The sequence below is a fragment of the Condylura cristata genome, unplaced genomic scaffold (assembly GCF_000260355.1).
Source record: "Condylura cristata isolate star-nosed mole 26May11 unplaced genomic scaffold, ConCri1.0 scaffold00018, whole genome shotgun sequence".
In the NCBI taxonomy this organism is placed as follows: Eukaryota; Metazoa; Chordata; class Mammalia; order Eulipotyphla; family Talpidae; genus Condylura; species Condylura cristata.
This window is the reverse complement of record NW_004567119.1, coordinates 16,583,554-16,601,785: the sequence shown is the minus strand read 5'-3', so window position 1 is coordinate 16,601,785 and position 18,232 is coordinate 16,583,554. Positions and strand designations below refer to the sequence as shown.

General features: G+C 33.5%; 1 protein-coding gene across 1 annotated transcript in view; it reads left to right on the top strand.

Moving 5' to 3' along the window:
- FSTL5 (follistatin-like 5) overlaps window positions 1–14,028 on the top strand; it is a 294,559-nt gene extending 280,531 nt beyond the window's left edge. Inside the window, exon 14 of the mRNA XM_004685214.2 lies at window positions 11,014–14,028. Coding sequence (XP_004685271.1) covers window positions 11,014–11,716 — 703 coding nt within the window. The 3' untranslated portion in view covers window positions 11,717–14,028. The remainder of the gene's footprint in view (window positions 1–11,013) is intronic.
- Window positions 14,029–18,232: the final 4,204 nt, after the last annotated feature.

Here is an 18,232-nt window from a genome sequence, read left to right as displayed (position 1 = left end):
CAATTTAAAATTCTGGTGTTCAGTCATCAAATTACATATATAGATTCTAAAAAGGAAAATCTTCCAATATGCTTGAAATGAGAGTTAAGACAATTATCAATGGTGCTATTTTGAGTGGAGAAGTATTAAAAAATCAATTAGTTATGCCAGCTTGGATTCCAAATCAGATTTTCAAAGAGAGAAATGTAAAAAACAATCCCTGATTAACAGCTCTCTGATGTCTTGAGTAGAAAGTGTTGGTTTGCAAACTGAAGAGCTCCCTGGGTGAAATTCAAAGGAGAGCTAGTAAAAGAGGCTACTCAGATTTGAATATGGCAGCTTGAAAGCAAATAAACTTCCAAGTAAGACTTGTTTTGAGTGCCTGCAAGACCAAATGCTACTACAGATCATACACTTCACAATCCTCTGTCAAATACTTAGTTACGATAGCCTTCTTACTTGTATTATTAACTTATTGTTCTGCTAACTCCTTGGTTGAATCAGTGAAATTACTAATTTTATTTGCATGATTTTTATTCTGTTTGATACCCAAGTATATTGTAATAATTTAATTACATGTTAGTATACCTTTAGATCTCTGAGATGAGTCCTCACACAGGTGAATTATATTATTGAAGCACCATTTAGAGTCTCTGTGTTTTGGGCACTTAGTAGATGAAGATTCAAACTTAAAATATTGATCAGCAATTCCATAACAATTATCTGAGACTTTTGCCTGGCATCCCTACCTATAGTTTTACTTCTTTTATTAAATATATATATTTGCCCACACAAAAATACACTAGACTTTTAAAATAAAGGTTGTAAATTTATTTATAACAGAATGAAACAAATTTATGCCAATCCTCAAATTTGACCAGTTAACCTTTGGGCATATTTACTACGGTCTATATTTATTTTAAATGGCTTAATTATACGATTCCTAAAATGTAATAGCTGTTAATTAAGCATTCATCATAAACTAGTATTTTGAAATTTCTTTCCAATAATATCTTAAACAAGTATATCTTCTTACATCAAGTGACAATACCATCAGTTATATAAACTGTCACGTCAGTATGGGCTTTTGAATTGTTTAGAAAATTTTACTACTAAGCTATAACGTTAGGAATATATTTGTGCACAAAGTTTTATTTATATTTATTATTACCTGAGAGTATTCAACGAAGAAGTGAATTGACACTAAAAAAGGTAAAAATATGTGAAAGATATTTGATGCTAATAACTAATTATTTTGTATATGCAAGTTGCACTATTAGTAATATAAGACAGTGTCAGTTTTATTGAATGGTCTTTAACATTATGTTTTCTCAATTTGTGAAATGAAACTGGCATCTAACTGCTATAATTCTGTTTAGTTAAAAATAATGAAGTAGCACATTTTCTTTATATGTTTTAATGCATATATATGATATTAAGTTATGCAGAAATTTATATAGTAATAAGTAAAAGTCTCCTTTTACAAACACCCTTAGCATTTTTTTCTAAGAGGATAAATTGTTGACAATTTTTCAGTTCATTAATTGAAGCAATAGTGTACCAGTACATTAAAATGTACCGTATCCTACTTAATTTGGCATATATTTGTTTAAAAATAAAATTTTGGAGATACTTCTGTGTCATTACTAATATACTCTCATTTTTATAATTGAAGTATGAGATTTTATTTGGTGGGTAGTTCATACTTTATTTAAATGTTCTTATAGAATTGACATTTAGATTATTCCTAAATTTCCTTTTTCTATCAGTGCTGCAATAAAGATCCTTGTGTATGCTATTTGTAGCCATTTATGAGCATTTGTTAAGGCATAGTACTGAAAGATAGTAGCAGTCATATTTTTATTTTTAAGAGATATCAAATTATTCTAAGAGGTTGCAATGATTATACACCCACCAAAAATACATGAAAGAACACATTGAATCTGATTATTATGAGTGTTGTATTTAAAAATACTTTATTATCGTTAACAGTGGATTGATGAAAATGTTTTTTTTTTTCTTTTTCTTGTTTAATTTATAGTCATTTCAAAATGGCCCTAGTGATTTTGGAATAACCTCTGGATTCATTTTCTCCTTTGTATTGAAGAATCATTCATTCATGCTCACAGACAGTTATCTGTGACATTTTACAGGTCTCATCCTGTTAAATTCAACTAGTCCAACAACATTCCCTAATTCCATTCCGTCTCCATTCTCTTCAGTTCAAACTGGCAGTGTTCCTGCTGGGTGACTAATGAGTTCTATGTTTCACATGCCTTCTCCCTAGCAAAAGATTCATCTTCCACACACATAGTGTTCTCTTTTGAACATAGTTTCCCATGTACTTGTACTATTGACTGACTGGGAAATTTTCACGTGTTCATTGTGTCCCCTTTTTGCACAACAAATTGTATTGTAAGTAGCCAGGAGTAGTCAAACCACACCTTCTACTCTTCACTAACAAAACCTACTAGTGGAAATCTGATTTTATCTTTCCCAATTCTAACTTTGCACAAAACACTGGGAAACTCACATAATTTAACCAAGTTCTCTCATACTTCATAACAAAAAAAAAAAAAAAACACCTTTCCTTCAGTTTTCAGTAACAGGTTCTTTATTTATTATCTGAGACATCATCACAGTGGCTCTAACATCCCAATTTCATATTCTGTTCATGATTCTGTATTTGCTCTCTAAGAAGTGAAGGGTTTCTCTCCCACACTACTTTATTTTTGAATAATCACCAGGATTGACTTGGTGACCCCTTTTTTTTTTTATCAAAGTTGGCTTTTCTAGGGCCATGTCTGGTGGCACAACGGGTTAAAGCATAGCACCATGAATCTTGCAGCAGTAGCTTCAGTGCAAATTTGATCCCTGGCCTGGGAGGTGACCCACATAGCAAGGCAGACCTCCCCTATCTTGTCTGCTGCTCCCCTCAGCAGTGTACTTTGTAGATCTGCCCACTCTGCTGCCCACTCTGTCTCTGGTGAAATCTCTCACTGCCCCTACACCTCTCGCTTATACCCCAGTTCTGTATGCATAAATAAATAAATAAATATTAAACAAAGAAGTTGTTTTTTTTTTAGCATTCACCTCCAAACTCTTCCAGCTTCTACACAGTACCCAGTTCTAAATCTTCTTCTACACTTTTAGATTATCGTTAGAACAGCACTCCAACTTCTGGAAGCAATTTCTGTTTTAGTTCAAGTTTCAATAAAATATTATAGATTGGAAAACTTAAACATCAGATGTTTATATTTCTCACTTCTGGAACCCAACATGTTTGGGTTATGGTAATGGCCCCCTTCTTTTTTTTTAGACTATCATCTCTTCAGCTGTGTCCTTAGATGGTAGAGAAAATGAGGTCATCTCCTTCATGTCTCATTTACAAGAGCTCTATTCTCATGATCTCATTTCTCTACATAGATCCCTCCTCCAAATGCTATCACCTTGGAGAATAGGGTTTCAACATATGAATTTGGTAGGTGTTGGTAGCAAACAAGCATCTGACACATGACAGTTATTAAAGACACTAGACTTGTATCTAAAGGTAAAAGCTATTTTCTAAAACTATAAACAGAGGTAAGGAAAATGTTATCCAAATTGGCATTAATTTAAGATTTTAAAAAATCAAGAATTTTCCTTCTCCAACCTTGTAAAGCTATACAATTTTTCATCAGTTCTTGAAGGGTCCCATTGAGAGATCAAATAGGTATGTTGCAACCCTTAACCCATTTAGCTCTGTATATTCACCATAATGTGAGTTTTTAGACTATTAAACTAAGAATGTTTGTGACTTTTGTATTGCATTTCTGTCTCCGGTAGATTAGTTTGGCCAATGAGAAGTTTGATTCGTTATTACATGACTAAAGTACGTAATTTCCATCCCTCAGTCATTTTTGTTAATGTGTAGATCAACTATTTCTTTAGCTTGAAGTTCACAGCTCTTCACAACACACACCTTTCCCTATGACTTCTTCTTTCCAGGACATAGCAGTGACAAAAGTTTCATTTTTATTTCTATTAGTGCATTATCCCTTGTTTCAACTTACATTTCTCGGTAAACAGTGTTTTGATTGAAAATCCATGACTTATTCTACTTTAACTTTGTCCTACTCTTTCTGGGATGAGAGTGTTATAAAGCTCTCTCTCAAAGGAAAAACAAGCATAACAAAAACTTAAATTAGTAGCTGAGACAATAATGTTGCATACCCATCCCTTTCCCAACTTTCAAGAGTTTCCCTGAACACACTTTGAAAGTCAGGACATACAATTAAAGCACGATATCTCTTTACTATAATTACCTTAAATACAGGAACTGGTGATTTCCTCTTCATTTTCATCATGGGCTTTACAAAATGTACTCCACATAGTAGGTTGTAAATAACTATGGAATTTGGTCATTTTGCTCACATAAACACTGGCTCTTAATGGACCTGGTTCCAGAACTCACTCAATACTCTGTTTCCCAGGTGCATGATAGACTTATTGGTAATAATTGTTTGTTTTTCTTAATTCATGAATTTTAATTTGCTCTTTCCTTTATTTTACCTTTCATTCCTATTTCCAGCTCTCTACTCACAAACTATTTTTCCTTCTTCTGCTGTATCACCTCAGGTCTATTTATCAACTCTTGAGGAAAAACATCCATCAGAAAAATAAGATAAGGGAGGCTACTCTTTTCAGAATTTCATGTTGTTTTTCTAATCCTAAGTTAGGAAGAGCAACCAATCTTTTATAAAAATTATAGCTGTCAGTTTTGTGTCCTAAGCTTGTAAGTTTCTCAAAAGAGGTTAAGGACGTTAGTGTTTGATGTATAGTTTCTAGGGTATGTGATGTGCAGAGAATTATTAGTAAACCTGGATTTTTCTTGGGTACTCACTAGGAATGAATGCTAAACATTTAGATTGCATTGATTCTGTCAAAAAATTAGATTCCCTAGATGTGTTGTAATTAAATTATGCATTTATGTCTCCGTTTTCTCTAGAAAAAACAAATTTATTTAAAAAATGATCCAGAACAATAGGATACCTGAGGAGGAAAATATTCAGAAGCATACATTGTTTTCTTTTTTTTTAAAGATCATATTTTATAGAAATGAAACTGAAGATGTTATATAGCTGCTGTTTTTAATATGTAATTTCTATAATATACTGTAAGTCAAATAGGAAGACCTCCTCTCATTTATTTTATATTTTCCAACCTATGTTTTGATAACAAAAAGCTTCAAAATAATATCATTGCTCAAACATATTTAAGCATTGGAACTACTCAAAAACTGTCTTTAGTTATAAATCTGGACAAAATAGTCAGTTCTGTTTCTCTTCTCCCAAATATGAATATGACCTCTGTTAATGAACAGGTGTGTTTTACTGATCAGTTTATGTAAACTTCAGATGAAAACTATATCATCTGCTACTTGGGTAGGAGCAACATTCAGTATTTTTTACAAAGGTCATTCTAAGAAAACCAACTAAAGGAATTAAGAAATTGATGAGTGATCGTTCATGTCAAATTTATGGTTTGAATCCATGAAAACTGTGTCAGTTGTAACACAATGGAAGATACTACACACACTTTTCATGTGTGTTTATATTAACTTCGTAAGGGAGAAGTTATAATTTTAATATATTTTAGGTTCACCATTTCTTACCTTCTACCTGCTATATATATTTGCCATCTAAATGAAAAAAAAAAAATTATCAGGGCCTCCCTCATGGCCTGGAGTTTAAGTCTCAGTAATATATTCTCTGAGGCCTAAATTCAATCCCTGGCCAGGCGCTAAGCCACAGATGCAACAGCAGGCTTCTCCTGTCTCGCCCCCTGCTTCCCTTGACAGTATCTCTGCCTTTTCTGCTCCCAACTCTGTCTCTGTTGAGTCCTTTCTAACCTACACCCTGCACCTCTAACCTACACCCCAGCTCTTGTATGCATAAAAAATAAAGAAAAAATATTTATGTTGCTCACAGTTGTTTATGATGTACAAATAACTTGGTTGTGTATCTTAGATGGAGATTTTCATATATCAACAACTAATTCCTTGGGCTGCAAAAGACTGCATTTGTCCTGGGACTTAATATTTCAAAGAGTTTGGTTTCTATAATAGACATCAGAAATACTTTGACAAACACTATTGTTTTATATGTGAGTTGTAGCAAGCATGCTTTTACAAGATAGAATGTCTGGCTAATCCAATGTTAAAATAGACTCCTCTCCATTGATGACCTATTTGCGTCCACTATGTACATGGTAAGACTGGTTTTAAAATCTGCAGAAATGAGAAAGTTTGAGGACAGAGATGATGCAGGAATGGCGAGACAGCAGCTGGCACACTTCCCAGCCTGGAGTGAGGGGATTCATCCTCAGTGGTTAAATATTAAAAGTCAGCAGTGAAGAGAATTGTTGAGGTGAGAAGCTGGATTTTCTGAGAACAGTGTTCCATTAAGAATCAGAAGATAGTTGTTATTCTACAGGTTTCTTTATTTTACTTTCACTTTTGTTTTATTGTTTAAACATTCTTGTTTCTTAATTGCAGACCGCGGGGTAAGTACTCTTGGCACTTACCATGGCAAGTTAATACAGTCATGGACTGCAATTATGAGACACCTTCAGTATCCTCTCAGGTGATAGATTGGAAAACAGGACAGAAGCAGAATAGCTTGGCAGATGCTGGGAGGTGACCACAAAGTGCTGTATGAGACTCTGCATGATCAGAGCTATTTGGGGACTGTGTAAGTGAGGGAAGCAGGAGATTACTCATTACTCAAATGCAAGAAATGCAGGCATTCGGAGGTCTTTGATTAGTTACTCTTTTACTGGGCTTCATGGTACCTCAACCATGCTGCTTTCTAAATACCTGATTCTCTGCCAAATAGCTTTCTTTGCAAGGCTCTTGAATTGTCATAAGATAAAATTTGGCTATAACTCTCTGTTCCTTATATATCCAGCTCTGAAAGTCAGCCACAATTTTTTTCATTAATTTTATTGAGTATTTTATTAAATGAGTCAGGAATCTATTTCAAACTACATCACCTGTGTAGAACTCAAGTTCATCACATGTATCCTGGCCTGCTGTGTCCTGGCTTGTTGCTCCGGGCCCTCACTAATAGCTGAAGTGCCACCTTTTAAGAAGATGGAGTGAGCTAAACTACCTTCACTCTGAATAATGTGAGGGGGTTGGTAATTGGGTAAGGTGCGAACTGAACATAGATCCTCTTGTTACTAGTGACAGCAAAATTTTAAAAAGTGATATTTTATTCTCTATTGTGAGAATATCTGTTGAATTCTTGACTAGGAAAATCTTTTCACCTTTGAGTAAATCCATGTTTATTTTTAATGTATGGGAAAAGTTGCTGTACAGAAAATATTTTTTTTCCAATTCATGAATCAAAATGATCTTTTGTGCCATAGGAAATATCTTATTTGATTGATAATGGGATGATAAATTTCTTAAGGTATAAGCATGGGCAAGGTCTAATTTATTGGGAATCTCCTTGTTTTGAAATACACATGTATTCTCGCCTTCTTACTGATGAGGAGATTGATGTACTCCTATAAGTCAAGGATTTTACATGAGATCACATATCTATTCTATTGTAAAGCTGTATCATGAAACTTGATCAATCTAGATTGAAAAACCTTATTTTTCCAAAATAACTTCTCTGTTTATGAATCACTTCAGAACCTCACCTTAAAACATAATAGCAACAATTAAAGTTAAACCTTCTATGAGCAATATAATGAACTATAATGATTAACTATTCACCAAAATAAAATCATTGGGAAAAAAAATCCCACTTTACTTTCTTTGTCAAATCTATACAAAGCCATGCTGAGGCCATACTGTACTGTTTTCATTAATTTCTTTGTTAAATTAATGATTTCAAGATCAAGTTTAAATTTCTCTCATTCCTCACAGTCTGCAATTTTCTGTACACATCCTGACAAATATTAGACAAACTATGTTAGGTCTAGTACTGTGCAAGATTTTATTATACTAAGCAGGCATGAAAGTTGAGAGCCTCGTAAATATTAATCAGAGACTAATGAACAGTGGGAGACTTCTGAATATCAATCTATACTAGAGGGAAATTTTGAATTAGAGACACTACTTACTACTCAATAAATCAGTAGTGAAAAATTGAAGGCATTCTCATGCATCTGCTTATGTAGCTAGATCTCTAGTCCTAAAGGAGCATAAGTGTGGATGCTGAAATAGATAAAATTTTATCACCCCACGTGGAGCTTTTGCATTTTTATCTGGATCATTTTTTTAAATTTTAATTACCTCCAAAAGAGGCTAGATTATATCACAGAAGCTTGAGTGCATTCTTTAGTATTAGAGTTAAAATAGTTCAAGAGTAGTTAGAACTGAGAGCTGCTCTTTTTCGTCCTCATTAGTATTCAAAAGCCATTGCCCAAAAGGGACTAGAAGATTCAAGGTTAAGAGGAGAGCTGAAATGCCAAAACTGGATTGGCTTATTGCTTTTATTCAATGTACATATTATTGCTTTTGCCTCTGGCACATGAACAATGTTTAAGTGAAAAGACAATGTCATAATTCATAAGTTCACAAATAACAGCAAACATATTCATATAGCTACATACCTACATATCTTTATGATTAGTCATTAATGAAAAAGCTTCCCTTTGCAAAGAGTTAATTATTAAGACAAGTAAGAGATTGGATAGTAATATTTTGGATTTTACAGTATTTTTGATGCTGTCACACAAAAGTAATGGGACTTACTTTTCCATTTGAGTTTTTTTATTCTTTAATATTCAGAAACCATTTAAAACCTGTACCAAGCATTAAAATTTTAATGCGAACATCTAGAAGTGATTGCTATTATGAAACTTTCTTTTCCTAGCATATTTGGAACTAAAATTATGAGCTGTGTTTACTGAGAAGACACAAATACAGTTATTAAAAGCACAGGTGAAAATAAAGATCTGGAAATTAAATCAGATATTATATACATCATGCTGAAACACACTAGGATATTATTTTCAAAATTATCACTTTGTCATGCCAAGTATATACAGAGAATATAATAGTAATGCTCTCTCCCGTGATAAGTAACATCTCACCACAAATATTTAAATATAGCAAAAATTATAATGTGATTTCTTACTGTATGAATGTAATACCATAGAAATGATTGCAGTTTTATGTCTATTTTAGTAAAATAATTGCTTATGTGCTCCCTACCTTATACAACACACAACTGTGATTGTTTGACATCTTATTTTTTCTATGATATTCTAGATGCATTGAGTTAGCCTTTTATTTTTCATCTGTTTATATTTGAAACTTTTAGGAACTATTAAATCGAATGTCTCATATTTCTGAATTTTTGTGTGTAAAGTATCATTCTTGAATTAATAAATCTGTAGTAATTAGTATCCTGGCTCTAGGTAACACAATTGGTTATATGTAGAGATTTGTATTTTTGTTTTACTTTGCTTTGTTTTACAATATTTGACATATCTTTTAAATTATGAGCACAATGCATTGATATTTCTCTAATGTTTATTTTTATGGAACTTTTGAAATATTAGGAGGTGCTTTGATACAATATCATTAGTAAAAATCAAGAGTCAAGTTTTCAAAATTTATTTACCTTTGTCACAGGGACTTTTAATAATTTTCAGCTTTTTTGTTTTTAAAGATTTATTTATTTATTCATACAGAACTGGGTTACAGGCCAGAAATGTGGAGGGTGAGAGGATTCACCAGAGACATAGCGGGAAGCAGAACAGGCAGATCGACGAAGTACACTGCTGAGGGGAGCAGCAGTCGGGTCAGGAGAGGTCTGCCACACCATGTGGTCACCTCCGGGGCAGGCGGGAATCGAACTCATGCGGAAGTGGCTTTAGCTTCTTAGTGCAGTGTTTTAACCCGCTGCACCACCAGGGAGGGCCATAATTTTCAGCTTTTATTCAGAACAAATTCCTTGAAAAGCACTAAAGTAATTAATGAGATAACCAAAACAAAAAGAAGTATTTATTTTAATTGATATTTTAATATTTTAATAAAAATATCAATCTTTACATTTCATCATTTTTGAAATAATTTAGTCAATATAATATAGTCATATCATTTAAATAATATTAATATAAGCATGCCACAATTGAAAAATGTAATGCATCTATAAATGTATTTTTTTTTTAAGATTTATTTATTCTTATAGAACTGGGGTACAGACCAGAGGTGTGGTGGGTGGGTGAGAAGATTCACCAGAGACAGAGTGGGGAATAGAACCGGCAGATCTACTGAATTACGCTGCTGAGAGGAGCAGCGAGTGGGTCAAGAGAGGTCTGCCATGCCATGTGTGTCAGCTCCCTGGCGGGGGATCGAACTGGTGCTGGGGTGGCTTTGGAGAACTTCATAATGTGGTGCTTTAACCCCTTGTGCCACCAGGGAGAGCTCTAAATGTATTTTATTATAAAATCATAAATGTAGTCACTCAAAGTGACACTGAAGTAATACATAAAACTGAAAATCTAGTAGTTCTATGCCAACTTAAAAAAAAGAAAATGTATCAAGTAATTCCCAAGGGGTGGACTAAAATAAGAAAGATGAAGATAATTATCTAAATAGTGGTGAATGTTTGATTTATTTGATAATCATAAGAAAACATAAGGTAACATGTAATCAAATGTATTATTTTTGGCTTTAGTATCAAGTTTATAAACATCAGAAGATTTAAAGATGTGTAAATTATTTTTTTTTTTGCACACTATGGTAAAAGAAAAATGTGTTGTTCCAATTAACTGGATGTATTGCTTTTAATTATTTTGCTTTCTATAGCGTGAATTGTGCTTGTTTACTTATAGCGAAAGAAGACAGAGAAGGAGGGCAGTACAAAGCCCACATTTAAAGTGTATCTGTGACAAAACTGTGATACAAATTGCTCCGTCACCTAGCAGTTGCTACCTGGACTTGCAATGGCTCTTTCCATCTGGCCACAATCTATTTCTGACACAACTACTCTAGAGTTTCCTGTCTAACTTTGGTTTTTATCTTTTCAGGTTTGGATTTATTCTCCATAAAGATGAAGCTGCACTCCAAAAAATTGATCTTGAAACCATGTCATACATCAAGACAATTAACTTGAAGGACTACAAGTGTGTTCCTCAATCTTTGGCATATACACACTTGGGAGGATACTACTTTATTGGATGCCAGCCGGACAGCACTGGAGCAGGTCCACTACAGCTCATGGTGGACAGTGTAACTGACTCAGTCCTTGGCTTCAATAGTGATGTGACAGGCACTCCATATGTCTCTCCAGATGGGCACTATCTTGTCAGCGTTAATGATGTCAAAGGCCTTGTGAGGGTCCAGTACATTACTATCAGAGGAGAAATCCAAGAGGCTTTTGATATTCACACAAATCTGCACATATCTGATCTGGCATTTCAGCCGTCCTTCACAGAAGCCCACCAGTACAACATCTACGGTAGTTCAAGCACACAAACGGATGTGCTCTTTGTAGAGCTGGCCTCTGGAAAAGTCAAGATGATAAAGAGCCTTAAAGAACCGCTGAATGCAGAAGAATGGCCTTGGAACCGGAAGAACAGGCAAATCCAAGGCAGTGGCTTGTTTGGTCAATACCTGATGACCCCTTCCAAGGACTCTCTCTTTATACTAGATGGACGACTCAATAAGTTAAACTGTGAGATCACTGAAGTTGAGAAAGGAAACACAGTCATTTGGGTTGGAGATGCCTAGGAGTCCTAGTAGATGATTATTGGATGAAGGGTTTTCCAGTACATTGCACTTAATCCATTCTTCAAATTTACAGCTTAACTTTTCAAGTTTATAGCCTAGTCAAACATAAGTTACTTGGTTGGCCCAAATAAAATAGTTTTTTTTGTTTGTTTGTTTTGTTTTGTTTTGTTTTGGCAAAGAGACATGCCCAATTAGTAATATTGGTTGGCTAGAAACATAAAACACAGTTTTAATAAGAAAATGCATCAACCACAAGAATCAAATATAGAATTATGTTGAAGTCAATAAAATAGAAATTTAAATACTTACAAAATAACTGCAGGGAAATACAGATGACTTTTAGTATTGCTTCATTTTGAGGGTAGCTTATCTATTTTTTTTTTTTCTCTGTCCTTTTGGTATGCTTAAGCCAGAAATAAAAGGAATTGCAGAACCTCAAGATTGTTAATTCAAAATATTCTGTCCCATTCACTGTTAATAATCTTTTGTGCCTTGAAAGGAATGTCACAAGGGGAAAAAGGAAGGCTAAAAGCTGCATATCGACACCCTCCTAACTATAAATATCTTATCTTTCAAGGAGAGAAATTTAATATCTCTTGCACCAATTCCTGCCTTCACTCATTTATTAAACCCTTAGTGAAATATCATTTGAAGGCTTAAATTGGCCTTACGTTGTATACAAATGACAAACTCTATTTGACACATATACTGTATAATCTGCAGCTTGCTATGGAAAATGGGGAGGAGGAAAGGAAAAATAATTACGGTGAAATGTTTGCAATGTATTCTCTATTAATTTTGCTTTTAGTCACTAGATTGTGTTATTTTTTTGTAATGCAAGTTTGTCTGGAATGTCAACTGCTTACAGATATTTATTATTACCAGAACAGATTTTTTTTTCCCTTTTCATGTAGTCCAGTATTGCATCAGAAGAATTTTTTTATTCTAAAAATGTAACAGCATTTGTATCTGCTTAGACTAAAACCACATATAGGTAAGTTAACAACACAGAGAGAAAGCTGGCTAAAGAATTGATGAATATTAGTAGTTTAGGAAAATTACTAACAAGAAAGGAATAAGAGAACAGTCCCACAGTGGAGAGTAAAGAGAGACTTCCCCAATTGCCTTTGCTATTTAAATATAACCCATCAACAAACTTCATTTCTTAATAACTTTCCTTAATGACTTCTGTTCAAATCCTGCATAATCCTTAAATGACCCTCTCACTAACTGTGTGCTGTAGTTCCAAATTTAACTAATCCTCTTATATGAGACACTGCAGAGAAGTAAAAAATGATTGCTTCTTAAAAAAAAAAAAAAAAGAGGGGGGTGCAAAGAAAAAGCCAGTAGAAGTGGATTAAATCTGGAGTTGGTTTATTGAAATAAGCAGATAATTACCAGGCTTAAAGTAATAGCCTACATGTTTTGAGAATCTTTTACTTATTTTTGTTTTATTGTTACTAAAATTGCTAGTGGCTGTTGAAATGACCTCCATTTACTGAAGGTAATCCAATAAGGTCTTTTTTAAATACAAATTTTATTCAAGTAAATTGTGTAAAACTGCTTAGAAAACTGAAATTTTATAGTGTGTAATATCTTATGTGTATATAGCATCCTGAGCTGTGTGATACAGTAGATTTCTTCTTAGCTTAAAACAAAATGGGACGTAGATTTAATAAACAAGAAGACAGCTTATGTTTCTACTTATTGAATCTGCTTTCCTTTCTAGCAGTTTTTTCCCTTGTGATCATGATCCATATAAAGTTCCTGTGACCTAACGATTTAATGTAAGTCTCTCTCATTCATTCCTCTTTGGTAGCCTACACCTTGTGGATGCTCTGTCTGTAGACATTGCTTGATAAAAGGAGAATAAACCTCTTACATTTTAACACTTGAGATTCAATGGTTTAATGTGCAAACCAGTGTTTTGTTTTATTTTGGTTGGGTTTCGTTTTCTTCCTAGTGATTTTAGTCTGGTGCTGTGCATTATTTTGAAAGTTTTCGCATTGAGAGGATGTAAAAAGCAAGTTTAGTGACATCAATCACGAAAAGAAATTTACCTTTTACCTTTTTAGATCAAAGTTGCTGTTTCTTCATATTTGCTATTTAAATCGAGCAGTTATTCTTTTAAAGGTGTCAATTTCTTTAGAATACTTTCTTGAGTATTAAAGGAATATCGAAATTTATGGACTATAGACTCGTGTCTATTATATGTGCATTTCTCGGCACACACTAGGGAGGATACTAATTTATTGGCTGCACTGGAACAATTTTGTCACACTTAAGGTGAACAGAAAAAAATACACGTTTCTTTCCACATCCTAACACTATTAAGCACACAAAATTGACATTTTTAATGTAACAAAATATTTAAAATATTTGCATTTGTAATTCTTAAAAAATACATTGTTAAAATATTTTCTTGAGTAGATACCTCCTCAATAATAGTGGGAATGACAGAGTAAGGGTTAACATCAAGACTAGCAGCGTTATTGTACACACATCCTGATAAAGGTTGTATTGCAAGTAATGATCTCATCAACAATATGGGTATGTATAAAACTGAACGCTAAGAAAAATTAGGATAAAATGAGTTGTTCATAATGCCCCTCCAAATAAGTTATGACATCAAAGAATAGGCTGATGGGGGTGGGGGGAGGAAGTGACAGCAAGGAAGACATGAAATGAGAAAATGTGTGACACCAAAGTAGAAATTAAATGCAGGGAATTACTCGAATAAGGCTAAAAGGAGTTAATATTTATGCAAAGGTGATATAGGAGAGCAAGGAAAGTAGTTTCTCATCAAATTTGGGAGGGGAGAAAGGTGGGTATTGAAAGTGATATAAAGAGTTTGGACTTAATCTAGATAGTATGGACCCAACAACTTTTTTTTTTTTTTTTTTTAATTTTTTTTTATATACATGCAGAAGAGGAGTAACTGCCAGACGCACAGGGGCTGTGTTTGCCTTCAATTATAAAATAAGATAAAGCTATTGTGTAGGGAGGGCCTACTTTTTTTTTTTTTTTTTTAGTGAGAAATGGCAGTGAAAGCAGTAAAATTTTATGATTTTTGGTGGAATAAAGACATCTGAAGAAAAGGAAAATTAGAGGAAGAAGTGTTAGCTGGAAAGCTACTGCAAAATTGGAAGTTTGTGCCTTTAATACAAGGCAATCAAGTTAAAAGTATACATTAGAAAACAGGGAATGTTAAGAAATCAACTTTGAAAAGGGAACTGATAGATATGGATCATAAAAAGACAAATATGACAATTCTCAATAATGACATCTTGGTAGAAATAGAAGTCATGAAGTAGAATGAGATTCAGGCAAGATAATGAAGATCAGCATACAATTCTGATTGCATGAAAATACTGGGCAATGAAGTATATTCCCAGAGCAAAGCAGTCAGCAGACAGTTTCAGGAGTTTCTCCTTCCGTTTTATTAGATGTGTGAAAAGTCAATATCCTTTAAGAATGCAGACACACCCATAAGTATTTCACAGTGTTTCCTTTTTAAAAATTAGTTAATTTGAATGAATTTGACATTATCTGGTTAAGATTTTATAAGAAGTAAATTGTTTAATCAAGAAAACTATAAAATTTTAAAGGGATGGAAATTAATACAACACTAAAATAAGATCTTTAAAAAGTACAACCAATGTATTAACCTTAAGAATTCATAAAGTTCCACTTCTAATGTCATTGGTTGATGTATTGTCCATTTAGATGTTACTATTTGAAGAAAGGAATAAAGCGAACAAAAGGAACAACTATCGAAAGTCTGTTTTTACCTTTATTCCAAATCTTGGTATGTTCTGATTAGTTATACTTACCTCTCCTGGAAAATGTCAGACATAGAAATGTTTTAAAAGTCATGCTATAGAAATGTTTGTCTCCTGTCTTAGGTTATGGCACATTTCCCCATCTCCCAGAAGTGTCATAACCACATCATATAAGCAGAGTTTTGATCGCATTTAAGGAGATATACAATCCCATTACTAAAACAAAAAGGCACATAGCTTTTTTGCAATAAGTATGAACATATTTTTAAAATTTGCTACTTCTGTGGTATGAGTATTACAATGGTATTTTACTGTAGTTTATTCAATAATTTATAGTGTCAGTAAATTAGAAAAATATTCATTTATCATTTTATATTAGTGCTCACTCAGTGTAGAGTGATAGATGATTGCTACAGAAAAAAAATATATATCATCTAGCTACCTATCATCTATCTAAATGGTTTTTATAGCAGATACAAGAAGAAGAAAAATTTCATGTCTTTTTAAAAAGCATAATTATCCTTACTGGTGAACTCTGTATGTGTATATATGTGTAAATTATTATTATCTGTTGCCTCTTACTTTTTGCCAAAACCATTTGCATAGCTTTCCTTTAAGTGGGTCTGCTATCAAGAAATTATCTATTTTTATTTTGAAATGTCTTCATTATTTCACTTTAATTTTTGAAAGTCAATGTTGCTATTGTTATGAATGATACTATTGATAGGAACTTTTATTTCAACGACTTTGAACATATCTTACAGAAATTTATTTTATAGGGATAATGACTAACTTTTGCCCTTCATAATTTTTGATAAGAAATCTGCTGTAATTTTAACTGGGATTCTCATGTATGTTATTCTAACACTTGGTATGGTCTTGTCGATTTCAAGATTAGTTGTCCTTGTTTTTTTTATATTTTTACTGATATGTTTGACTTTAGAATCTCTTTATACAAGTTGGTCATTGTTGAACTGTATTAATATGTAGACTATTTATACTTACGTGTTTTCAACTAGTGTCATCTTAATAACTTTTCTTTACCTCTATCTTTTTTTTCTACATGGTGCACATTATATGTTTGTCTTTCTGACTAATAGGGAAACATACCTCTGAAACTTGGTATTTCTTTCAACAATTGATATCTCTTTCCTTTGGGTTGTATATTCCTAGCCTATCTACTGGTCAGTCGATTCCTTTGCCACATTAAGTTTTTGATAATACATTGCCATGAGAGCTTCCTTTACTTTTTATTGTTTTCATTTAAAGTGGCTATTTTAAGGTCTTTGCCTAGGAAATGCAACAACTGGACAATTTCTGATGCATGCTTTTCTTTTCTTTGTATGGGTTGCACTTTCTGTCTCTTTGTATACCATACTTCCTAGATTTTATATCTTAGATAACATATTATATTTATAGACAATCTATTTCCCTGGATTTTTTATTGTTACTTGCTTGTTGACTTACTTACTGATCTAGCTGCAAGATTGTAATGATATATAGGTTCCCCCACAGAATAAAAACTCGGATGCTTTTCCTTCAGAAAACAAGACATTGGACTTGTCAGAAAACCCTGAGATGGCATTGTTTTTGAAAGGTTTGTTTTGACTTTTTTTTTTTTTTTTGACTCATCTCTTCTCTCTGTAAAGTTCTCTGTCTTTGTTGAAATTACACCCAAATATTAGTTTTCAAGCCTTGCTGCTTGCTTTTGCTATTGTTTCTAATAATACCCTGGGAGAAAACAGTTCCTTTCTTCTAATAAAATTCAAATTCCTATGCAAGAATAACTCTGAAATCTGCCTGAGGGTTCTGTTCTAACCTAGCTTTTCTTGACTGCCCTTTCCCTGGCTATGTCTGGAAAATTAGTGGACCTATGATTTTGCTTACTGCCCATTTAGAGCTACCAGCTTCCCTGTTGTTTATTGTCATGGAAATCCCTGTGGTTTTTAACAGAGCCCTTAGGCTTGAATCCATTCACATTCAATTTCACATAAAATCAAATTTTTATGAGAATATGTATGATTTTCTCTGCCCTCATGATATTTTTCCTCCTTATCCTATGACCTACAACTCTGGAACTTGTGACAGAAATAGTTGCCCTTGGAGTGACAGTTCATCTTTCTGATCAGGGCTGTGAGTAGGAGCTGGTGGCTTCTGATAGACTGCATTTCTCTTTGGTCTCCAGAGTTTCCTAAAATGGCTGATTTAGAACTATGGGACATAACAATCCGCTTTTTTATTATCAGATTACCACCCTAACACTCTCTCCCATACTTATTTGTCACCATTCACATAGCTTACTTCTGGTTCGTTTGAAAGGCTCCTGATTTATATCTTTACACTTGCCCTTTCTTACACCTGAAACAAACTTTCCCCAGGTAGCCTCTCAATAATTTCTTTAGTATCGGTGTATGCCTGCTTACCAGTGAGAGTCCCTTACAGGCCTACTTAAAATGTAAGTAATTCCCCCAAATATGTCTACCTTTGCTGTACAATTCCATAATTATGTAAGTTTCTGTCGTGCAGCATAATGTACTACATATTCACTCATTTTCTAACTGTATGACCCCGTCCAACACATAAATATATAACCAAACAAAGGCAGGTATTTTTGTATTTGGTTTGTACCACGTCCAGGAGTTTAATATATGGTAGGCAAAAAGCAGTCGATAACCATATGAGATGACTGAACTCTTGTATTGATTGGACTATTAGATTCTAATTTTTGGTCTCT